This window comes from Barbus barbus (assembly GCF_936440315.1).
Source record: "Barbus barbus genome assembly, chromosome: 3".
NCBI classification, from domain to species: Eukaryota; Metazoa; Chordata; class Actinopteri; order Cypriniformes; family Cyprinidae; genus Barbus; species Barbus barbus.
The window spans coordinates 10,239,916-10,266,546 of record NC_136731.1 but is presented as its reverse complement, the minus strand read 5'-3'; the positions used below and the strand labels follow the sequence as shown (position 1 = coordinate 10,266,546).

At 42.2% G+C, this 26,631-nt stretch overlaps 1 protein-coding gene and 1 long non-coding RNA gene across 2 annotated transcripts in view; one reads left to right on the top strand and one right to left on the bottom strand.

Moving 5' to 3' along the window:
* The window catches only part of LOC306855355, a 1,003,769-nt gene that overhangs the window by 790,514 nt on the left and 186,624 nt on the right, over window positions 1-26,631 (bottom strand). The gene's annotated exons all lie outside the window — the stretch shown is intronic.
* Window positions 14,311-24,980, top strand: LOC306854188 (uncharacterized protein). Its single transcript, XM_079392011.1, has 2 exons — window positions 14,311-14,854; window positions 23,210-24,980. Exons 1-2 carry the CDS (start codon window positions 14,536-14,538, stop codon window positions 24,364-24,366), a joined length of 1,476 nt encoding a protein of 491 aa, XP_079248137.1. The 5' UTR covers window positions 14,311-14,535; the 3' UTR covers window positions 24,367-24,980.

Sequence of the window (26,631 nt, the reverse complement as noted above, 5' to 3'; positions counted from 1 at the left end):
TTTGTTTTGAATGATTTCAATTACAGTTGGTCTTCTTTGTTGTGATGAATGGCATCTTACCGTTCGACTAGTCAGGCTTAAACCAGAAGCCGTAATCAATCAACTCTGTGCCTTTGGGTTCTGGGTAGTCTCCACACACCAACAAGAATAAGAGTATTCCCAGAGACCATACAGTAGTTGGTATCCCGTGGTACTCAGGAGGGCAGTACTTTGGTCTGTCTGAAGCAAAGAGATTTTGACTGTAAAAAAATATCTGGTGTTATTAAATACAAAAACAAAAAAACAAGACGCTGCTTCAAAAGTGAGATATGGTTTACAGGATACCAATTAAACTTTTCACTTGAAGTTAAGTCCCAAACTACTGTGATGCATGAAACATACCACAACATTGTTCCTAGCCAGAGTCTTGCGGGAGATCCCCAAACCCGAAGTCAATCAGTTTTACCTCAAGCGTTTCTGTGTTCATCAGGAGGTTCTCCAGCTTAATGTCCCGGTGAAATACTCCTCGTTGACAGCACATGTGAGCTGCCTTTGTTGCCTGTGCCATTATAGACCGTGCTGTGTCCTTGCTGACGAAGCCTCCCTGAAGCATCACATAATCCCACAGATCTTTGCAGGGTGACGGATGTCCCGAGACTGTGATGCCAGTCCAACAGCTGAATGATCTCTTGAACTCTGGACTCCTTATTAACAAGAAGTAAAAGACCAACCTCTAATGGAAGGGGTGTGGGATGACCAGGCCAGAGGAAAGATCACGGTTAGATGGAGCTGCTTTCCTAAGTAAGGACTTTAATCCAGTCTTGGACAAAAATGTTGTCAATATGTTTGCGCAGTGAGCGTAGCCTACTTACAACGTAGATGTATCTCATGTTCCTTGGCTTGTTGGTAATTTTCACTGCCACCTGAACGACAAAACAAAACATTTATTGCATCTACAACATGGCGAGTGTACTAAATTGTTATGAAACACGTGACATGAAGAACACAATGGATTCATAAACCGTGACAGTACCCCCTCTCCTAGGAACGCCTCCTGGCGTTCCCAGACTCCCTTACCTGTCGATTGTAATCATCAATAAGGGAGTGATCCAGTATGTCTCTAGCAGGTACCCAACTTCTCTCCTCCGGACCGTAACCTTCCCAGTCCACCAAGTACTGGAATCCGCGTCCCCTCCGTCTTGAGTCCAGAATACGACTGACCGAATAAGTGGGTTCCCCATCTACGAGTCGCGGCGGTGGAGGAACCGGGGCTGGCGGATTAATGCGTGCAAAAAAAACGGGTTTGATTTTGGATACATGGAACACGGGATGGATTCTCCTGTACACTGGAGGAAGTCTGAGGCGGACTGCCACCGGACTAATGATTTTGGTGACAGGGAACGGGCCAATGAATTTCGGAGCAAGCTTATTAGACACGGATCGGAGAGGAATGTTCTTAGTAGAAAGCCACACTTTGGAACCAACGACGTATACGGGAGGCCTAGACCGGTGGCGACTAGAGTCTCGCAGGCTCTAGTCCAGGTGCGATGACACCTCTGGACAAAGGCGTGAGCGGAGGGGACCGCGACCTCGGATTCCAGACTAGGACAAATTGGTGGCTGGTAACCTATACTACATTCAAATGGGGATAGGCCCGTGGATGATACTGGTAACGAATTGTGGGCGTACTCCACCATAGAAAGTTTTTGGCTCCACGAGGAAGGATTCTTGGCAACCATACATCGCAACGTTCTCTCCAAATCCTGGTTGGCTCTCTCAAGTTTGACCATTGCTCTGAGGGTGAAACCCAGATGACAGACTAACAGTCGCCCCCAATAATTTGCAAAATTCTAGCCAAAGTTTGGACACGAATTGGGGTCCCCTGTCGGAAACCACATCCGTCGGGAGGCCATGTAACCGAAAGACATGGTCAACGACTGTAACCGCTGTCTCCTTGGCTGAGGGTAATTTGGGCAAGGGAATAAAATGGACCGCCTTCGAGAACCGGTCCACCACGGTCAAAACTACCGTGTTACCCTGGGAGGATGGGAGGGCGGTGACAAAATCTAGTGCGATATGGGACCAGGGTCTCGAAGGGATCGGCAGCGGTTGAAGGAGCCCATCCGAATCCACCTGGATGACAAGCCACATTGGAACAATGCCCCCACTGAATGACGTCGGACCGTAATCCCTCTGGCAAAAATAAACGGTTCGGTGGGCAACCGACCGGAGGCGTTACCCCTTGTAAGGCTGTTTTAACCTTCGATTCGACCTCCCATGTGAGTGTGGAGACAATAAGTGTCTCCGAAAAAATGCACTCGGGAGTGGACGGGCGATCGGAACGGTCAAAAATGCGCGATAAAGAATCGGGTTTGATGTTTTTGGAACCCGGGCGATACGAAAGAGTAAAGTCAAAACGTCCGAAAAAAAGTGCCCACCGAGCCTGCCTGGAGTTCAATCTTTTAGCAGTTCTGATATATTCCAAGTTCTTATGATCGGTCCATACGATAAAAGGTACCCCCGACCCTTCTAACCAGTGGCGCCATTCCTCCAATGCTAACTTGACTGCCAACAACTCTCGGTTACCAATATCATAGTTACTTTCGGCAGGCGATAGACGGTGAGAAAAAAACGCGCAGGGATGCATTCTGTCGTCTGTCGGAGAGCGTTGCGATAACACTGCACCTACCCCCACCTCTGACGCATCAACCTCCACCACAAACTGACGTGATGGATCAGGGGTAACAAGGATGGGAGCCGAAACAAAGCGGCTTTTAAGTTTGGCAAACGCAGCTTCGGCTGCGTCTGACCACCTGAACGTCGTTCTGGGGGAGGTCAAGGCGGTCAGAGGAGAGGCTAGTTGGCTGAAGTTGCGAATAAAACGCCGGTAGAAATTGGCAAACCCCAGAAACCTCTGTAGGGCCTTACGGGAATCTGGAGTTGGCCAATCCACCACAGCCATAACCTTGTCAGGATCCATGCGCATTCCCTCAGCCGACACAATGTACCCTAGAAAAGGAACAGACTGTGCATGAAAATCGCATTTCTCCGCCTTGACAAAAAGCCCATTCTCTAGCAGCCTCTGAAGCACTCGTCGAACATGCTGCACATGCTCCTGGAGAGATAATGAAAAAAATCAATATGTCATCCAGGTAGACATATATGAATCGATCGACCATATCTCGCAGCACGTCGTTGACGAGTGCCTGGAAGACCCCTGGGGAGTTGGACAAACCGAAGGGCATGACCAAGTATTCAAAGTGCCCCCTGGGGGTGTTAAAAGCAGTCTTCCATTCATCTCCCCTCCTAATGCGGACCAAATGATAAGCGTTTCTTAAGTCCAATTTAGTGAAGACTGACGCTCCCTGCAACCTCTCGAAAGCTGAAGATATCAATGGCAAAGGATAAGTATTCTTTACCGTGATATTATTCAGCCCTCGGTAGTCAATACAAGGTCGCAGAGATCCGTCCTTCTTCCCCACAAAAAAGAACCCCGCCCCCGCTGGAGAAGAGGAGGGTCGAATGAACCCCGCTGCTAGAGAATCAGAAATATATTTCTCCATGGCCTCCCTTTCTGGAACTGAAAGTGAATATAACTTGCCCTTGGGCGGAGACGTACCTGGCAGTAACTCTATTGCACAGTCATAGGGACGATGAGGAGGGAGAGAAGCAGCACGAGACTTACTGAACACCTCCTTCAGGTCTAGATACTCCGTGGGCACGTTAGACAAATCCACTGCCTTCTCCTGAAACACAGAAACAGAGACAGACGGACAAGCAGACACAAGACAAGACTCATGACATTTATTGCTCCATTCTGATATGGTCTTAAGCTGCCAGTCAATCCGGGGGTTGTGTTCAATGAGCCAGGGGTGTCCTAAGACAATGGGTACCAGGGGGGAGTCCAGAATGTAAAATGAAATGGTTTCGGTGTGGTTGCCAGATACAATGAGTGTGATGGGTTCAGTGATGAATGAGATGGTGGGCAAAGTTTGACCATTGAGGGCATGGACAGCGATGGTGTGAGTGAGTGGCTGAAGTGTGACTTGAGTCCGGCGTGCAAAGGAATGGTCCATAAAATTACCTTCGGCCCCTGAGTCCAGTAGTGCAGAGCAGTCGTGAGTGCAGTCTGACCATCTAAGTCTCACCGGGAGGAGTGTGGAGGTCGATCTGGGTGAGGTCTTATCAGCGGAGATCCCACCTGACAGTAGCCTCAAACTTACTGCCGGGCTGGCCCTTTTACCGGGCAGCTGTAGGCGAAGTGCCCCGCCGCCCCACAGTACAGACACAGGCCCTGGGATCTCCGCCTCTCCTTCTCCTCCCGAGAAAGCCGAGCTCGCCCGACCTGCATGGGCTCGGGATCGTAGACGGGGCTGACCACGTCCCCGCCGCTGGCTCGAGCTGTAGGTGTCTCCGCAGGGGGAAGCCGAACGGGTAACCTCCGCCGTTCGGCTCGGGAGAGTCGAGCGTCTACCCGCAGTGCCAGGTCGATGAGTCCGTTGAGGGTAGCGGGTAGATCCAGGGCGTAGATCTCGTTCTGGACGCGATCAGCCAGCCCATGCAGGAACATGTCCCACTGCGCCTCCTCGTTCCACTGACACTCTGCCGCCAAGGTCCGGAACTCAATGGAAAAGTCGGAGACGGATCTCTCCCCCTGTCTGAGATCCGCCAGGACCCGCGCGGCCTCTCTCCCGGCGACCGCGCGGTCAAACACCCTCTTCATCTCGGCGGAGAGTGTTTGGAACGAGGCGCAGCATGGATCCTGGTTCTCCCACACCGCTGTTCCCCATAATGCTGCCTTCCCAGTCAACAGGGTGAGCACGAATGCCACCTTGCTCTCCTCGGTGGCAAAGGTCCTCGGCTGTAATGAAAAGTGCATGGAGCAACGAGTGAGGAAAGCTCGGCAAAAGTTCGGCTCACCACTGTAGAGCTCCGGAGTTGGTAATCGGGGCTCAGACTGGTAGGCGGCGCTGGATGGTGCGAGGGGAGTGGGCGGTGTGGGCGGCGCAGCGGGAACCTGTAGCTGTTGAACTCGTTGGGTGAGCTTGGACACCTGCACCACAAGAGCACGAATGGTCTGTCCTGACTCACTCATGCTCTTCTCCTGAGCGTCCATCCGAGAGACGCTGGACCGAATGAACTCCTCCAACATGGAAGGGTTGGAACTTGCTGCTTCCATGTGGGTCAGATCGTTCTGTTATGAAACACAAGGATGATGGAAACAAAGATGCAAGTTACCAGTTTATTGACAGACGGTGAAATGGCAGAAATGAACAGAAAGGATGAATGAAGTCTCTCGGATGGGTAGGTGGTGCAGGGACTTTGATGGTCAGCGTGGTGATGAATGGTGAAGAGTGATCCAACGTAGAACATCCAAAGACACGATAATCAAGACAAGACAAACCAGAGTTTCCAAGGACGAACACACGATGAAACAATCCACTGACATCAAACAACGATCTGACAAACAGGAGAGATTGCAGTGAGTTTAAGTAGCCAAGAGAAGATGAGCAGCAGCTGGAGAGGGTAATGAGAACAGGTGACGGGGATACAAAATAATGAGGGCTAAACCAAATCAGACAGATCGATGGGGGGAGACAATGGGAGAAACCAAATCAGAACAATGACAAACACCAGAAACATGTAACACACAGACCTACACAAGTACACGTGACATGAAGAACACAATGGATTCATAAACCGTGACAGTCAGGTTCAACCCATTTTTGAGACTTTGGCTCCCCGACTACATGATGCAGTTTTGAAAAAGAAACAGAACAGAAAAGACCATTTTAAGTTTAAAAGTTAAATAATATTTATTTATTAACCTGTTAACCTTCACTGCCATTTGTGGCCTCGCAGGTGAAAATAACCTACCTAAATTAAAATGGTAACAGTTTGTGACAAAGTGTGCTTACACAAACAAATTAGGTATCTTTGGAAAGAAGAGACTCTGGGCTTTACTATCTATCATCCAGAGTTGATAATGCTCAAAAAGATAAAAAGTTATAGGCACTGACGTGCCTTGAAAAATATTTTTCCACACTGAATGTTTTTTTTATTTCATATACAAATACATGAAATAAGTCCTGGAGCAATCCAGAAAAGTAATGGATCGAAAGCCACATGTCTCATGAGTTCATATTTCAAATTTGAAGAAGATACCATGAAAAATGAGATTCCTGCAATATTTTTTCTGAAACTATTTATAGTCCCCCCCTCCCCCCTGTTTGAGGAAAAATAACCACCAAATGGATTGCAGAATTATACAAGCTATTTTAGTCATTATACATGTTCCTGCATAGTTTTTCAATTATAAAATAATAGACAGATTTATTTGAGCACTAAAAAATACAAAAATAATTATTTGAGTAATAAAAAGGAAAAAAAATAGAAAAAAAATGCTTTGTATATAGTATGTATACTGAAGTATTCTTCGTTATTCGTTATTACAATGATAAATATCACTGCCAGACGTGAAGTGATATTGCCAGACATGGTCATAGAGTCAGTAAACACACGCTGATGTGCTTCCATTCAGATGATGATCATACAGATGGGCCATATAATCAATAATAGCTGATCAATGAATCACAATGATAGCCGTCATAGAGTCGCTAATAAACACGCTGATGTGCGTCCATACATATTATAATCATGCAGACACGGCCACATTCCCCACACAATACACACACACATATAAAAAATGTAGAAGAAAAAAAAAAACAGTTTTTTATGGATAAAGCAGATCGCTAAGTTACGCCCCGCTCAGATGACAGCGTCATAGCCCGCGTCAGAGCTCGCAGGAGGGAGCGCCAAATTCAAATAATCTATATTCCGCTTTTCTGAGACTTTTTTTTCAGTAGACGGTCTCATTATTTTTGTAAAACCGTATGCTGTAACATCGTTTTGTTTTTTTACCACCAAGACGCTGTTTTTGAGCGTAATTTATTCCATAACGGACGCGAACAATAACTCTCTGAAGAAATGAAACGTAAACAAAGGAATTTTCATCCTTATTACAACGTTATTGTTTCGCTGGACTAAAAGTGCTCGCTGGGATGTTTTTCTGTGGACCCTTACCTCTCTAACTAAACTGGGATTTCAGCAGTGGACGCGTTTGTGGCTCGTTATTACAATGATAAAGGTACGTACGGCTTTTTTACTCTGCGTGTTTGGATGTGTACTGCTTACACAAATGTAGCAAATTTGTGCCACTCATTCCTTATAAGCTTTCCATCGAAAAACAGCGATCTGTCGTCGATGCTTGAGGCTTAGACCCTCAGAATGATATATAGTTTGACAAGATTAACTTTGTCCCGTTTCATTTATTCTATTAGAAAACAATGACACATGCAAACAAAGATCGTTCAGTGCGAGGTCGCTCTGGTGAACGGTAACAGGTTAACTTACAGGGAACATTTGATGTTGAGGGGGTTGCTGGGGATGCTGCTGCGGTTGCTGCCTTTGCTGTTGCTGCTGATACTGCTGGAGGTGATCTGAGACTACAGACATTAAAACAAACATAGGAGATATATTAGCTGATTAAACAATTGTTATGTGACCATGACAAGATGTAAAGATTGATGACAGTGTTTGGAACTGGCTCACTGTGACTGACCTGATCTAGTGCTGCAGCTGTTGCCAAGGCTGACTACTAAGAGAAAATGAGAGGGAGATGCTCAGAGAGGCCGCTGCACACCAAGAGCTGCAGGTAGAGAAAATAAGATACCAGATTTAAAAAAGCGTGGGAAATAATCTGAGAAGGAAACATTAATGGGGGGGAAAGGATGAGGGTGGCCATGGCAAGGATAAGGGTCAGAAAACAGAAAGATAGACAATATGCAATATTGTGATGATGATTTCATATTTTGCATTGTGACTCTGAAATATATGAGTATGTGAATCTGTGTATCTGAAATATATTTAATATCTCAAGATGGCGCCGAGTATGGCTGCTGTGGTGTGGAACGCTCCCGTACTTTTGTTGTTTTTGTTTGTTTGTTCTGTGTTTAGTCATTCTCCTACTGTCAGTTTTACCAGAGACGAACTACTGGACATAAGGCAACACACACCGGACAATTTTTTTCCGGTTTTTGATTATTCAGACGCTTTGTTGGATGTTTTGGTCGGAGGGGCAGCAGTCCTAGTCAAACGCGCGCTCAGACGGAAAAGAGGGAAGCGCGCCGGCGCGCTGGTTAAACTCCGCGAACGCGGCTTCCGAACTGCGCTCCCAAGCATTCATCTAGCGAATCTCCGATCCCTTCCTAACAAAATGGATGAACTACTTCTCCTCACCCACACAAATAAGGACTTTTCAAACTCTGCTGCATTGTGCTTCACTGAAACCTGGCTGAGTGAAAACATCCCGGATAACATGCTTCATTTGCCGGGATATCAGCTGTTCAGATCAGACCGCATCACGGAGCTAACGGGGAAAACGAGAGGTGGTGGACTATGTTTCTACATAAATGAAGGTTGGTGTTCAGATGTAACAACTCTGAAGAAGATGTGTTCTCCTAATTTGGAGGCCTTCTTCATAAACTGTAAGCCGTTCTATTCGCCCCGAGAGTTTTCCTCCTTCATTCTCGTGAATGTGTACGTGCCTCCGGACGCGTGCGTGAGCGCCGCGATGCAACAGCTGGCTGAACAAATATCTGAAACAGAGCAAAGGTACCCGGACTCTTTTTTAATCATTCTTGGAGATTTTAATAAAGCAAATCTCTCCCGCGAACTGCCAAAATACAGACAGCACGTTACATGTCCCACCAGAGACAGTAATATATTGGATCATTGTTACACAATAATTAAGGATGCATATCACTCTGTCCCACGGGCAGCTCTGGGGCTCTCTGATCACTGTTTGGTTCATCTCATACCGACCTATAGGCAAAAACTCAAATCTTCTAAGCCCGTATTAAGAACTGTTAAAAGATGGACTAATGAAGCAGAGCAAGATTTAAAAGCTTGTTTTGACCTCACTGATTGGAGTGTTTTTGAAGCCGCTGCCACCGATCTGGATGAACTCACAGAGACTGTAACATCATATATCAGTTTCTGTGAGGATATATGCATCCCCACCAGGACATTCTTATCATTCAATAATGATAAACCGTGGTTTACTGGGAAACTCAAACAGCTTCGTCAGGCCAAAGAGGACGCTTACAGAAGTGGGGATAAAATCTTGTATAACCAGGCCAGGAACAGACTAACAAAGGAGATCAGAGTGGCTAAAAAGAACTACTCTGAGAAGTTGAAAAAAGAACTTTCAGCCAACGATCCGGCGTCGGTATGGACTGGTCTGAGGAACATCACCATGTACAAGTCACCACCCCCACAGTCTGCAGAGAATCAACAACTGGCTGACGATCTCAATGTGTTTTACTGCAGATTTGAAAAGGCCAGATTGACACCCAGCACCCGCTCTGATCTGCACTTCACACATTCACCTTCCCCCCCTGCAACCCCCCTTACTCCCTCCCCCACCATTCTACCTGCGTTTAAAGTCTGTGTAGAGGATGTGAACCGGGTCTTCAGAAAACAGAAATCTAGGAAAGCTTCAGGACCAGACGGTATTTCACCTGCCTGTCTAAAAGTCTGTGCTGACCAATTGGCCCCCATCTTTACACAAATCTTCAACAGATCTCTGGAGCTGTGTGAAGTTCCCCGCTGCTTCAAACGCTCCACCATCATTCCCGTCCCCAAAAAGCCCAAAATCACTGGACTTAATGACTACAGACCTGTCGCACTCACGTCTGTGGTCATGAAGTCACTTGAGAGACTGGTCCTGGCCTACCTGAAGGACATCACTAGACCCTTGCTGGATCCTCTTCAGTTTGCCTATAGAGCAAACAGGTCTGTGGATGACGCTGTCAATATGGGACTGCATTACATCCTGCAACACCTCGACAAACCTGGGAATTATGCAAGGATCTTATTTGTGGACTTCAGCTCGGCCTTCAATACCATCATACCTGACCTTCTCTCAGACAAACTGAGACAGCTCTCTGTGCCCTCCTCCATCTGTCAGTGGATCACCAGCTTCCTGACAGACAGGCAGCAGCTAGTGAGGCTGGGCAAACTCACATCCAGGATTCTCACCATCAGCACTGGCGCCCCTCAGGGTTGCGTTCTCTCCCCACTGCTCTTCTCCCTCTACACGAATGACTGCACATCAAAGGACCCCTCTGTCATAGGCCTCATCAAGGACGGTGACGAGTCTGCTTACAGACAGGAAGTTGAGCAGCTGGCTGTCTGGTGCAGTCTTAACAACCTGGAGCTGAACACGCTCAAAACTGTGGAGATGATAGTGGACTTCAGGAGAAACCCCCCTGCTTTCCCCCCACTCACCATCATGAACAGCACTGTGACTTCAGTAGAGTCATTCAGATTCCTGGGCACCACCATCTCTCAGGACCTGAAGTGGGACAATCACATTGACTCTATTGCGAAAAAGGCCCAGCAGAGGCTGCATTTCCTCCGCCAGCTAAGGAAGTTCAACCTGCCTCAGGAGCTGCTGAAACAGTTCTACTCTGCAATCATCGAGTCTGTCCTATGTTCTTCTATAACTGTTTGGTTTGGTTCAGCTACCAAAACAGACATCAGAAGACTACAACGGACAGTTAGGACTGCTGAGAGAATTATCGGTGCCCCTCTGCCCAGCCTCCAAGAACTTTACACCTCCAGAGTGAGGAAAAGGGCTAAGAAAGTCACTCTGGACCCCTCACACCCAGCTCACTCTCTCTTTGTACTGTTGCCCTCTGGCCGGCGCTACAGATCACTGAGCACCAGAACAGCCAGACACAAGAACAGTTTTTTCCCCCAGGCCGTATCCCACCTTAACAACACATAACACACCCCGGTACTGTACATCTGTAAATAACCCATCAAACCTTCATCTGTACATAGGACACATGCACATTTACAGTTCTGTCTATGGCCAAGTCTCTTTTCTGTATATTTTTATTTTTATTACTATTGTTATTCTTAATTATTGTATATTCTCTTCATTAGTGTTCTTTATCACCTTAATTATATGTTGTCTGCACTATGTTTGTACTTTCTGTACTGGTAGCTCATAACACCAAGACAAATTCCTTGTGTGTGCAAACACACTTGGCAATAAAGCTCTTTCTGATTCTGATTCTGATATTTGGTTTTTGATTGATTTTGTCTAATCAAAAATCTAAATAAATAAAAAAAAAAAATCTAAAGTGTGTGTTCTTTCTGTTGGCACCTACTAAATATCACAGAGTAGCATTAATCTTACCAATAAGTGAAGGAGGAGTTGTTGTAGGCATTTACAACAGCAATTTCCTGTTGGTCATGTCCCTAAAAAAAAGTTTTTTTCCCTAAATTTATTTCCAGAGAGATGTTATTGACTTTACAGGCTAAGGTGTTTTTGCTACTGTAAACACTACTGTTGCTTTTGCAGGGAAAAAAATTGTCATATTTAAAATATAATTTTATTCTAATCCTGTTCTGAATTTATTCATTTTTGAATGAAAAAACAGTATTGATAATCCTCCATCCTCTGTAAAGTAAAATTCAGAGAATGAGAAAATCAGTATAACCTTGTTTTACCAGTTTTGAGGTAATTACTTTAAGGCACTCTAGATTTTTTAATAAATACTGTAACAATAAAAGTTCAAAGTATGAATAGATTTTAGTCAAATGACATTAAAAAGACCAGTCCCGACACAGCATGAACGAAGTGAACATGCATCATTGTTTATGGTCCTGCTGCGTGCGTATAACGTTAAGAAGTGGCGTTAGCTGCAAGCTAAACACAGCGATTTAAACAAAAGCTGTGTGTGCAATGCATGTTCTCTTCACGTTGTTCTTGTAAAATAATAATAATGATAAGTAAACAAGCACACCACTCCGCTGAGAACCCCACTTACTTAAGTTGCAACCGTGGCGCGGACGATATTGAAGTGCTGCCTGAGCGTGAGGGATCATTCCGGATGAGGTGCTCAGGTGAAAGGTTATCATGTGGGTGATTTTATTTACGGCCAAATTATTAATCATTAATTTTACTAATAGTTAGATTGGGCAGGCCTTCACAGAAGAGCGTTTAATAAAAAAAAAATAAAAAATCCTCTTGACAAAAGGGCACTTTGGGCATCAAGGGGCAAAGGGGCAGGTGCTCAAGCACCCTTCGCCCCCCCCTCTGCACGTGCCTGCGCAGCATCCACTTGGATGATGCGACGGCATGCCACAGGACAACAGCGCCAGTACGCTCACCACACACCAGCCACAGGTGGAGAGGAAGAGAGTATAGAGCCGATCAAGTGGAGTGGGATTATTAGGAGGCCATGATAGATAAGGGCAAGTGGAGGGAATTTGGCCAGGACACCAATGTTCCAAAAAAGCATCCCATATAATTTCATTCTAGAAGGACATTTATATAATATAATTTTATGTACAGTCTTACAATTGATTCCACTTATGTTAGTTATCAGATGATGGGATTCAGCACTGTAAAATTGTCAAGAAGTATCTGGAAATAAATAGTGATTATTATCATGATTCTGTGCATGAGGATAAACCTTTGTGAGGTGATATGTTTTTAATATATGCTTGTAAATACTGTTTGAAAATAAAAGTGGTAACAGACCTGATTCAACTCTTAAGATGACTGGTAATTTGCTAAGACCTGAGCGCAATGTTGGGGGCCTTCAAGGAAAATGGTAAGGCAACACTAAAACATTGTGCATGACCATCCTCTATGTCTGATACACTATTTAAAAAAAAAATAAAAAATACTAAAAACTACATTTTTGCCAATGTCAAATGTAATATAACTTCATTTTGATACATGCTAAAGAAAAAAAAGGTTTTAAAAGGGATCTTTGCAATACTCTATATTTATTTAATTATAGTTCTTGTTTTCAAAAGTAAATAAAAAATAGAAAACAGGAAGCACAAATATTTAATGAACTAAAAAAAGACTTTGCCAATCAATGAGCGCCCTCTACTACCTGATAGTGGTCATGTAATTAAGCATTTGATCACTGCTGTTAAAGCACACGAAACATTTGCAACGTTTTAATTGGTTTACATGTTAAGAAAAATAGAACGGAGCGTTCCCTTTAGGTTATAAAAATAGAACCTAAAAATAACCTGCAAGGAATGTTCTGGGAAGGTTCTCTTTAGGTTATTTAAAAAAATAACCTACAGGGAAAGTTCCTAGAACGTTCTTATTTGGTTCCCAAAAAATAACCAAAATGGGAACCATACGGGAACGTTCTGTGTTTGTTGGGGATGTGCTAAATTGGACATTAGGTCTTGATATTACAGGTATTACCATAAGAAACGCCACATTTTGAGCAAATAGATATGTTAATTCATGTGCATCCATGCTATCGTTTTATTCATAGTAAGATGGCAAAATAGTGTGTGCAAAATAAAATAGTGATGCACAAAGGAAGTAGGTTGTATAAAACTAGAAACTATAATGCGTAAGCATGCAAAACATTCCCATACGCATGTGAATAGTTTCTTGTGTACATGTAAAAGTCCTTTTTTTCAATTATTTTTAGGGGCTCTGTATGTTTTCACATAAAGAAAATCAATGGGAAATAAAAATATTTACAGATGACTGTACTAGTCACCAAATACTTTTACACCGCCAAATGCACTATACCAAATATATCAAATACACTAAACCTTACCAAATATAAAGCTGAAAATAATACTCTATGAACCATTCATGTTAAATATGGTCTGAAAATCTACTGAAAAGTATGGAATTTTGGAAAATGTGTAGGAACCCTGTGATATAAGAACTTTTTGATATTTTTATTTAATGCTTGTATATCCTACAGTAGTTGTAGAGTACTTGTACTGCTAGAGATACTATCTAAAAGTGGATTTTGCATAATAGGTGCCCTTTAAATTGAGTTTGGTTCCTATTGTTTAATAAATTGCATCATAGAAAATTGATAAGCTTGAGGTTTGAGTCGCCTTTAAAAAAATAAATAAAAATGGGTTTGTGTACATTAGAAAAAACAGCTTGTGCAGATAAAAACAAAACTTAAAATATTTTTTTTTTTTTGGAAGGGTTTTGGAAGAAAATAGCAGAAAATGGTCCTTGTGTGATTTTCACTTAAATATTTGACTTCTCTCATTTTTGTCTTCTAATCCTCACGAAGATTGTGGGTGTTGATCAAATGCTATTCGAGTCTATAATTATAAATTATTTTCATTTATTTGTAAAGGAAAACAGAACAATGCAAGTAATTTTACCCTCCCTCATCCGCTCCTCTCGATGCTTCACTCCAGTCCAGCGGGTGGCGCTAAAACACATGCATTTGTTTGCCAAACACCATCAAACCTCAGAGGAAGAAGATTAGTTTCATTGCTCTCTGTTTTGTGGTGATGCTGCCTTAATACAAACGGATTAGAAATGTTGTTTCTGTAAATACAAAAATACAGTTTTTGAGTCAGATCAGTAAATACTTGTAATATTCTCATCCTCATAGTCATGACTAAGTGTTGAAACAAGCAGGAATATCTGGAGGAGTATCATCTGAACTGAGATCTTCTGTGAAGATGGTCTTTATTAAAGAAGAGAGAGAGGAGGACACGAGTGAACCAGGACCCTGGAGAATAAAACAGGACGAACCAGAACCCTGCAGAATAAAACAGGAGGAACCAGAACCCTGGAGAATAAAACAGGAGGAACCAGAACCCTGGAGAATAAAACAGGACGAACCAGAACCCTGGAGAATAAAACAGGAGGAACCAGAACCCTGGAGAATAAAACAGGACGAACCAGAACCCTGGAGAATAAAACAGGAGGAACCAGAACCCTGGAGAATAAAACACGAGGAACCAGAAACCTGGAGAGTAAAACACGAGGAACAAGGAGGTTGGTGTTTATTCTTCATTCATCTTTAATGACACTTTGTGGTACACAGAGCTGAGTAATAACTGATTATGTGTAATCTAGATTATGTAGTCCAATTTATTGATTGATTATTTTTTTATTGATTGCATGATTACATATATACACAATAGCAATGCATTATTCGTAGTTTATTGATTCTCCTTAATTCTGCTTTTTCATCTTTTAAATGTTTCTTTCTAAAGTAGCCTTCTGCTTACGCATCCAGAAAATCTTCCAGTTTTGTGGACATTCACACAAAGAGCTGCTGGATTTACAAAAATCATTCATGTTTTATGTTTCAACATTGCATCAACTACTGATGAACATGTTGATTGTTATCACACACTATCTTATTTATCCATGTATTACTATGTCTTTGGAAGGCTTTTGTCTTTCAGACACATTAATTTCACAAATTCACATTAATTACATGCAGTGCAGGAATTCCCCAACTTTTTTTTTTTGGTCATTTGTCTCTTGAACCTAATTTACTTGAAGTACCTCTTAGATTTTACTAATTAAGCATCGCATTTCCATGTTCACTGTTCTCTGACATTTGTTAATGGTCAAATGATATGTAGGTAAACAAAATATTTCATCCTTTCTAGTAAGTGTTTTAGTTTGATTGTTAAAATGATTTTCAAATAATTTTGACTAATTTGATGTGATATCAATTAAATACAATTCACGTTGTTAATTATTAGGGATGCACCGATATCGGTACTGGTATCGGTATCAGTCAAGTCACCTTTATTTTTATAGCACTTTTAACCATATAAATTGTGTCAAAGCAACTGCACAATATCAAAATAGGAAAATAGTGTAAAATGACACTCAATTTTCAGTTAAAGGCATTTCATTATTGAATTCAGTGATGTCATCGTCCAGCTCAGTTCAGTTTAAATTGTGTCTGTGCAATCAGGTCCCGATACTGAGCTGTACTCGTTCTCGTTAAAATGGCCCGATACCAAACACCGATACCACACAGCAAATAAGTGCCATATTCAGACAAAGAAACACCGACAACAGACAGCAGAATGGAGTTATTAGAGATTAAGGATGTCTACGAAGTTAAATGAATTTAATGTTAAACATTCAGAATTAACGCCTGTATAGCTGATGGGCTAAGCAAAGCACGATGAGTGGATTGAGCGTGCGGTGGTGCAATGCACGAGCTCATCGAGTGAATATCCCTTTCTCACAAACATCACTGGATAGTTTGTAGTTCGGTCGGATATGTCAAAAACAAGTAAGTAAAACAATACACAAGTTACTTAAAGGGAGGGAGGGAGAGAAAGAGAGAGCGCACGCACTTCTATTGTGTGATCTTTATTGATGTTCGCTCACATAGCATCATTTGGCTTAAAACTAAATCGTAAATGTAAGACAGTTTATATTGACTATAAACAGAATTTATTTTCAACCTTAAGCATAAACGACTTTCTGGCAAAAGTGAAACTAACAGCCTGTTTGAAATGCGCTAGGCTGTACTTGTTTCTCTCATTCTGCACCAATACAAATACGTGTGCAAGTTTTGCTTGCTTCATGAGTGTTTCTGCATTAAATGAGTGGCTCTGGAATATAAATCGTGTAAAAAAAAAAGTGACTTATTTCTGAAAATATCACATTTAGGAGATTTATAACGAGTGGTTCCCTGCAATATTATAGCAAAACGCGTGATTACAGTACTGAGCCGCTGCAATGGAGCAGCGCTAATGCTATTAAATTAAAGATGATGTACCATAGAGCAAAAAAAATGAACAGTGAAAGTAGCAAAACGTGTAAAATACATTTTAATGGGCATAATTCAGTGTGAAAATAACCGAATGATATACAGTCAAACCAAATATCATTCAGACATCAGATATAATTTTTTATATTTTTTTTACTAGTGGGTGCAGGACACTATAGCTCATTTAAGTAAGTGAGGATAGCAAAATAAAGTAAACTGTGACATATTATAACCAAAAATTCTTCATACAGTAGAATACCAGTAAAATTGATACAAATTTGGGACAAAAAATTATTTAGACCAAGTCTGGGAAAAAATTTATGTTCAGGTTTGCATGAACCTGGTTGACAGCATGTCCAGGAGACTACAGGCTGTCATTAAGTAGGGCCCTATGATTTCCGTGATGCGGAAAACGCGGACGGAATCACGGAATTTACACATGAAAACGGAATTCTCGGAATCGCACGGAATATGCATATATTTTGTTGACATATTAAATAAAAAAATTTTTTTACCTCTTTCTCATTTTTTCAGTTTAAAACAACAAACGTAGAAAGGTCTCTACCTAAACCGTGGCCAAATGGCATTGTTAAACATGTTGCCTAGTAACCATACGTCCTTACGTTCCCGCGCAAGGAAAAAAATGTCAAAGCGAGTGGCTCCTGATAAGATAACGGTGTCGAAAAAATTAAGAAACTCTCAATTGAATGCTAAATACCGGGCTGAACAATACCCCAACGACTACTATGAGTCTGGACAACAACTTTTTTGTAAGTTTTGTCAACATACTGTTGACTGGACACGCAAAGACACATGTAACGACCATTTGATATCAAAAGTTCATCTCAAGAACAAAGCTAAATCCACAGCGGGCAAATCCCTCCAGGTTACCATTGAGGCAACGACAAAATCAACAGAAGCAAGGCGTGAGTTTGTGGAAGATTTTGTTGCAATGTGTGCTGAAGCTGACATACCGCTTGAGAAAATGAAGAGGATACGTCCGTTTCTTGTTAAACATTGCAAGCAGGGAGGTGCACTCCCAGAAAACGCCAGCAGCCTCAGGCAGACCCACCTGCCGCGGGTCTTTGACCAGCACATGCAAAAAGTGCTGCAAGAGATCCGTGGAAAGAAATTCTTCGTTGTTGTCGACGAAACCTCTGACAACCGAGATCGCAGTGTCTTGTGATGTGGGTTAAGTCTGTCTTCTTCAAAAAGAAGCCTGCAAGGAAGAGAAGATGGTTGTACTTCTTGACAATGAAGGAGGCTGAGAAACCCAAGGTTTGAGCCTGTAAGCACAAGGTGGAATAGCTGGTTTGAAGCAGTTCAATACCATGCTGAACATGTCCACCTCTACAAGGAGTTCTTCTTAGCTGAGAAGTCTTCTGCTCAGGCAGTAAGAAACATCATTGAGCTGGTTGAAACCGATGAAAAACAAGAGGCCCTCCACTTCAAACTGACCTTCATCTCTGAAGGGTGTGGGAAACTGGTTACAGCTCTGACAGTGCTGGAGGGCACCCACACTCCTGTACCAGTCTCTGCATACAACATCATGGAAGATCTTGGTTCCTTTTTAGTCAATGGAACAGCCAAAACCCTTGGCTTTGGGGTCAAAACTGATGAGCTGCTGAACCAAATGAAAATGCCAAAGAAAAGGGATATGTTGGATCACCTTCACAATGGATTTCACATTGCATTTGAAAAATTTTCAAAGAACTGGGATGTCCATCCTGCCAAAAAAATATACAAGATGATCAGAGTGTTTGATCCCAGACAGGCTCCTGCAATGGAAAGGCATATTGAAGCCTATGGCACACTGTGGGAATTGAGGACCCCGGCATCTCCAGAGCTCAGTGAGCAGTGGGCCGCATATCAACACTGTGTCAGAAATGAAGGCATCTCAGCTTCCTTGGACCTTGCTGACTACTGGAAAGGTACAAGTCAAAGATTTCCAGGCATTGCAAACATTGCCATGTCCTACATATACTTCCCAGTCAGTTCTGTTGACTGTGAGAGGAGTTTCAGCAAGTACAAGACACTGCTCTCTGACAAGAGAGAGTCTCTTACTGAGCTCAACACCAAGTGCCTTACCATCATGTACTTCAATGGAGATGTGGGCAAAAGATGGGAAATGCCTTAGAAAGCAACACATGCCTGCTTGTATCTTCAAGAAAGTACTTTAAAGTTATGAAAAATTCTATTTTGTCAGTGTTCTTTGGACATCGATCTGCACATACATGAAGAAAAGTACTTTGCTAAATGTTAGTACACATGAAATCGATACTTATTCCGCAGTGTAATCCTGCATCTTTCCCCTGATGCCCAGTTACAGAGAGCCATGTTGGAGCACTAATGTAATGGAAAAGGCCAGCTGATTCAAATATAATGTGATTTTTTTTTTTTTGTAGATAGAAAATACATTGTTCTGCTTACATGGAGGGGTCACTGATAATGATGGGTTAACAGTATACTTTTAGGCTGTAATATGTCTTTGTGTTGGCGTTCTGACAGGCACATATCGTTGTTTCAATGTTTCTGTCTCCCTGCAGCATGGTTACAATTATTCTTTAATTTAATATTCATCAACCCTACTTTGTAACTGTTACCTTCATGTTACTGTTATTTTTGGCCAGAGATTTGGCTGAATTTTGAATGTGCTTTATTAACAGTTTAAATAAAAAAGCTGAATTGTGAGTTTGTGTAACTGAATTTTTAAAGGTCAATACTGCTTAGAAGTGAAAAGAAAACAAACAAATCCGAAAAATCCAAAAGGGCTAAAAATAAAATAAAAAAAACGGAATTTGAGAAAAAATAAAACGGATTTCATAGGGCCCTAATTAAGGCTAAGGGTGGCTCGACAGTGTATTGATAGTTGTGTAAATATTGTTATACTAACAGCTGTCTCAATCATTTTTGGTTGATTGTCCAAACCTTTCTATCAAATTCATCTGACATTATCAAGCTGAATTTGTTCTTGTCATATTTTATTACCATTTTCTAAACTATAGAGAATAAACTGTGATAATGTGAGAAATGTTGAAGGTGTCTGAATCAGTTTTGATTTGACTGTGTATCTATTTAGTAAATGAAGTTAACTGACTAACATTATACTCTTTTTGTTTCTGTACCCAATATTTTAAAAAGTTACAAATGCAATGAAAGTATCGGTACTTAGTATCGGCAAGTACAAAAATAAAAGTATTGGTATCGGGCGAGTCCTGGAAAAAGAGGTATCGGTGCATCCCTATTAATTATAACAAATGGCATGTAAGCCTTAATTTTCCTACTCTTGTTCTATTTAAATTAATGTGATAAACTAGTGAGGTCAAAATTTATCAAAAACTAGTCTGAAATTATATTACCTAATATGTGTAATCGATTACATTACTAACTACAATTTTTGTCATGTAATTTGCAATCGGTAACGGATTACAGTTTGTAAGTAATCTTCCCAGCTCTGGTGGTACATTAGGCTAACAAAGATTTAGGGTGTATTCACACCTGCCTTTTTTGATTTGAATGAATCGAACTCGAGTTCGCTTCCCTGTTTGGTGCGGATATTTTGGGCAGGTGTGAATACAGCAATCGCACTCGGGTGCGGGCCAAACAACCGTACCAAGACCCAGCTAAAGAGGTGGTCTCGGTCCACTTCCAAACGAACACTGATAAGGTTGAATAGATAAAACAATGATTGGATGACCTTAAGCACACGTGTGATTATGTTTACAGTTTCTGGTTCACTTACAAAAAGGGCAGTGTGAAAGCGAACCGCACCAAACCAAAAAACAAAATCGACATTGTATTTGGTCCGGACCAAAGCAAGTGAACTAGTGGACTTTCCTGGTGTGAATGCACCATTATTAGGGTGTGTTCACACCCGTAGTTCAGTTTGTTTGGTTCATTTGGTCCTGGGTCCAGGTCTGCTTGGCATTCACACAGGCATTTTTGACAGCGAACCTAAAGATACTGAAACTAAAGGCGTAGTCATACGTTCACAACCTGATTGGTCGGGTTGAATGACGTATATTTTGTGACAGAACTCACAAACACTCCAGAAAAAGGAAAAGGTGCGTTTGACTTAAAGCAGCACTGCGTGTGTATGACATCAAAGTACCCATTCACTGATTGGTCTGTTCAGTGCCGCTTTAAGCCGCATGCACCTAATGCCGGACTGCTGGACTAAGCGCTTATTGTTGCATGTATATGATTTTATTTTCACCACCTGCGAACTCACAAAGAGCTCATAAAAGGCACTTTACCTCCTCGTTGCTCCACGTTTGCCCTCTGCTCATTTTGTTTTGGAGACACCACTTGTTCCTTTTGTGAAATCATGTAGCATAGTGTCACATCTTGTCATTACTTCATTTAGAAGTATTTGGTCTGTGTTGCGTTCATATTTCATTCAAACTAGGGGTGGGGGATATCTTGTTCTATTCTATATAATTCTCCCCACAATAAGAATTAGCCTTCCCACGATAATAACAATAAAGTCTAGTTGTTGACATATTTATGTGTGTGACAGTGCAGAGCGACATTGTGGAAGGCAGATGTGAAATTTAGGAGGAGTTTATCGCTAATTGAGGAGCTCCTTCTCCAATTTGGAACTGGTTTGATTAGGGCTATACAGTGCACAAAAAATCGGTCTGAATAAATGTACTACAGTAGCTTGTGTGCGATACAGTTTTGCATGTGTATGAGCCTGTTTACAAACCTGTTGTCCAAAGATATAATTTATTGACATTTTCTCAGTTAAAAATGGGTTTAAATGCATAAAAAAAGAATGCCATATATATATATGAAGGGCCTCTCCCATGTATAAACTCACTTTAACTTTTCAAAAAACATTAGTTATTTGTAATTTTTCTGTTATTCAAAGTGTCAAAATATTATGTGGTGCGACCGTCCGGCCATAATCTTTTACAAAAAAATTATTTTACAAAAATGTTTACCTTTGTTGAATGAGAAACGAACCAGGGAAAAAAAAGATTGCCCGATAAAGCAGGTGGAGCTCCAGAACATACCCACCGATTATTGCCACGGACCAATGGTAGCTCAAAGGTGTTTAGGAGCCAAAACGAACTCCTCCAGAAAGTACGCTTTGGTGAGCTGTTTCGACCTGCCAAAACAAACTCAAAACCAACTTTGTTTTGGCTTGATTTTGTTCGAAATGACGTCATATCATTTCGTTCGAAGTATATCGGGGCCTTTACAGAGGGTTCCTATGGGGTTTGGAAAAGTAAGGAAAAAAGAAAGCAGATTATGGAAAAATATTTGTATTTCCAGACTTTTCCCCCTATTTACTTTTTTTTATAATAGAAATTTAAGAATTTATTGAAAATAAGTTTATTGTACAAGAAGTCAAAGTCAAAATGCAACTGAATGAATTATAAGCATTTTGGGTTTCTTCTTATAGCACCGTATTACATAGCCTCAAGGACCTTTGCAAAAATAAAAAAATATACAGACTTTTATGTGTGCACAAGAAACCGTTAAACTTAGCATATAGACAATGCACACTGAGCCACCTATTGTGTCATCAGCCCGTTACACAGCGTGGTTTCTTGGCCTCCACAAACTATGCGTTAAAGGGACCCAAGGCCTTGAAATATGGCATACTGCCCTAATAAAAGCCAAATTTTAAACACTTTTTTTTTTTTTGTACAGTATTTGCCTTTTTTATAAACCCTTCAACTTGGCAAATGTTATGCCGTCAGCCCATTGCGTGTCATGGTTTCTGTGCTGCCACAGAGGATGTGTATTGGACTTGATATTAGAGGTACTGCCATTAGAAAAGCCAACTTTTTGAGCAAGTAGATCTGTTAATTCATGTACATCCACGCTCTTGTTTTATTAATAGTAAGATGGCAGTGATGCATAAAGGAAATAGGTTATATAAAACTAGAAAGTGTTATGTGTAAGCATGTAAAAAATTACCATGCGCATGTGAAAAGTTTCTCAAGGGCACAACAAATGTTTCTTGTGTGCATGCAAAAGTCTGTATTTTTTATTTATTCATTTTTATTTTATGGACTCTGTGTGTTGTCACGTCAAGAAAATCAATGAAAAAAAAAAAACCCTGAGAAAATAAAGATATTTACAAATGACTGTTTCATATACCAAATATAAAGCAGAAAATAATGTTCGAATAACCATTTATGTTAAATACGGTCTCAAAATCTACTGAGAGGTTTGGAAATTTGAATCTGGAAAAGTATGGAATTTTGAAATGGAAAATGTGTAGGAACCCTGTATGTTTAGTGTAGAAAACGAGATGTAATGATGAGATCAAACAGACAGTAATTTGTTCACTACTGCAATTTATGTGATGGGAGTAGATCTAAATATAACGCTATAATTAACACTTTACATGATTAGTTAATCTCGACAGCTTAATGGTAAACACCATGAGACTGTATTTGAGAATGTTCCACATGGAATACTTCCTATGCAAAGATGTGAGCCAGTCACAGCATTGAAGTCGCACACAAACAGAGTGTTCAAATCAGAGATTAAAATCAGGATAGAAAATAGACATATATTGCAATGTGAAAACATTATAAATGTTATTTTCTAACTGTTCCATCATCTTTTTAATGATTTCATTTTAGGCCTGAAGAAAGTGAAAGAAGAAAGACAAGATCTGAATGAGATGGAGAAGCATCGGGATCAGAAAGATTATGATGTCAATGGAGAAAAATCAGCAAGTTGCAGCATTAATAAAACAGAAGTCAAAAAGCCTTTCATCTGCTCTCAGTGTGGAAACACTTACAAACATAAAGGAAGATTTATGAAACACATGAGAATCCATAGTGTGGAAAAGCTTTTCAGCTGTTTTCAGTGCGGAAACACTTTCAAACGTAAGGAAAACCTTAAGCATCACATGCTAATTCATGCTGGAATAAAGCCTTTTTCCTGCTCTGAGTGTGGAAAGTGTTTTACACAGAAAGGACAACTTAAGAATCATTTGATAACTCACACTTCAGAAAAGCCTTTCAGCTGCTCTCAGTGTGGAAACACTTTCACACGCAAGACACACCTTAAGAATCACATGTCAATTCATTCTGGGATAAAGCCTTTCAGCTGCTCTGAGTGTGGAAAGAGTTTTACACAGAGAGGACACCTTAATGATCATTTGGTAACTCACTCTTCAGAAAAACCTTTCATCTGCTCTCAGTGTGGAAAGTCTTTCATGCGTAAAACACACCTTGAGAATCACATGTTAATTCATAATGCAATAAAATCTTACAGCTGCTCTCAGTGTGGAAAGTGTTTTACACAGAAAGGACAACTTAAGAATCATTTGGTAACTCACTCTTCAGAAAAGGCTTTCAGCTGCTCTCAGTGTGGAAACAGTTTTACACGTAAAACACACCTTAAGAATCATATGTTAAATCATGCTGGAATAAAGCCTTTCAGCTGCTCTCAGTGTGGAAAGAGTTTTACTCTGAAAGGACATCTTAATGATCATTTGGTAACTCACTCTTCAGAAAAGCCCTTCACCTGCTCTCAGTGTGGAAAGTCTTTCACACGTAAAAGATACCTTAACACTCACATGTTAATTCATGCTGGAGTAAAGCCTTTTACCTGCTCTCAATGTGGAAAGAGTTTCATATGTAAAGGAATCCTGAGGAATCACATGTTAATTCATACTGGGATAAAGCCTTTCTGCTGCTCTCAGTGTGGAAAGAGTTTTACGCAGAAAGGACACCTTAAGAATCATTTGGCAAGACACACTTCAGAAATGAAACACATAAAGGAATCCTGAAGACGCACATGTTAATGCTGAGCAAAAGTAGGGTTGCCAACCTTCCCGTATAATATGGAATCGTCCTATATTCAAGGCATCAAAGAAGTGTTCTGTATGTAAACCATACAGAACGCAGTTTGTCCCGTATTTAAGACATATGCCATATGACCACCTAGACCAGGGTTCCTCAAATCTTTCCCTGGAGGGCCAATCTGCCTCAGAGTTTAGCTCCAACCCTGATTAAACTCGCCTACCTATGATTTTCTAATGATCTTGAAGACTTGAAACTCTGCAGGAGTGGGCCAGATTTGAGGACAAGTGTTTGTGAACAGGCCTTCAAGGAAGGTTTTAAGACCAAGCACAATCCTCTGCCGGTTGGTCGCTTTTTTTTCATTATGTAAGTCTTAACATGCAAAGTGATCCAAAATCTGTTAAATGTCATACAAATGTCACCTAAGAAGATGGAAACTTGTAACAATAGTATTTTTTCCCTCTCTCTGATGGATGTCATTTTGTGGCAATTTTCTGTTCACTCTTTTCATGAAAGAAATGTGTAAAAATAGACATGCGAATGTGAATTTTCTGTTTACATGCAACACTCTACCACACAAATAAATGTACTGTATGAATTCAAATTTGCATATTCTTTCTCTGTGTACTGTAGTATTGACTTTTCCCAGTAAACTTTTACCTACCATTGCAGTTAACTAGTGAACCCATTCTGCCCCTTTTCCTCCAAAGCAGTTTGTGTGCTGGTTCGTAACCAGAGCCTAGTTTCACATCGTTTCTTTGTCTTTCGACACTCAAAGCACCAGCTCTGACCCAGGAAATGCGGTTCCCTATCTGTCGGTCACTACGAGTTATGTCGTGACGACATAGGGGATTTACTTGGAGGCCCCAATCATCTCTGACTTAAGAGAAAATGCCAATGAAATTGGCTAGTGGATTTTGCATACCTGAGCCACTCCCCGTGCATACGGGTATAAAAGGGCGACAGGTGCATCCACTCATCCGATTTTTGCTTCGGAGCTGAGTGGATGAACGTGTTAATCTCCACAAAGCCATTCATCATCTGTCTGGAAGCTGTTCTGGTTGGCGTCACGGTGCGAACAGCGGTGTCCTGTCTGCAGCGATTCCCCTGGGCACTTCAACTAAAAGAGCAAATCATGGTCGGTTCACGTCTTTTTAAAAGACGCTGTTCCGGCCGTGTCCTCTTGGTTGCGGTCGTTTTCTGTCCTCCGTCAACAGCCACGATCGTTGTCTTCAGTGTCTGGGGCTCCAGCACGCTGAAGCTGCGTTCGTGGATGGTTTATGCGTTCATTGAGCGTGTAACCATAGCAGCGCTGCGATCGCGCCTCTCTCTCCTCACGGGGATGAGAGGGGCTCCCTCTGTCACTGCCCGCGCTGGCTTCTCTGCCACGAGCAGAGAACCATCGGCTAGTGCTCTGGGCGATCTGAGGGTTACAGTGAGAGCCTTCCGCCGGGCCAGTCCCCACGGACCTTTCACTCCTACTGCAGCAGCTGTTCTGTGCGGCTCCCGGTGATTCTGCTGTGTCGTCTTACGGCGTGCCCAGCAGTTTCATTCGGCGCACCGATAGAGGATTAGATGTCGATCGCGGCATCGGGGGATGGGCAATCATCCTCTGAGGATGAAGGTTCGGCGCAGCTGCCCCCCTCAAGATCGGGCTGGAGGCGTGCACACCTCTCAGTCCCGAGCCCTCGCGGTGAGATGATTGGCTCCTCGGCATAGGCTGTGGCTCGCAACCACGCCCTGCCCTGGTTCCTTTCTTCCCAGAAGTGCACGAGGAGCTGATGAAGTCGTGGACGGCCCCTTTTTATGGCCAGAAGCGGCACGTCTGCCTCCTCCATCCTCGCTACCCTCGATGGCGGGGCGGCTAAGGATGACGCTGACATTCCCCAGGTGGAGAGAGCGGTCGCGGTGCACTTGTGCCTGCGAAACGCCTCCCGCCCAAAGCCTATAGGCTGATGGCCGTTCTCGGCCACAGCTTATAGTGCTGCGGGCCATGCCGCCCCTGCCCTGCATGCCACGGCTATCCTGCGAGTACACAAGCCAAGGCAGTAAATGCACGAGGGTAGTACCAACCCGAGGTTGACGCAGGAGCTGCGCTCAGCGACTGGCCTTGCCCTACGGGCAACGGAAGTCACAGCGCAGTGCCTTGGGAAGGCGATGTGCACACACTTGTGGTCCAAGAGTGCCGTCTGTGGCTCAGCCTGTTGAGAGGGGCGAAGTCGACAAAGTACACTTTCTTGACGCTCTCGTCT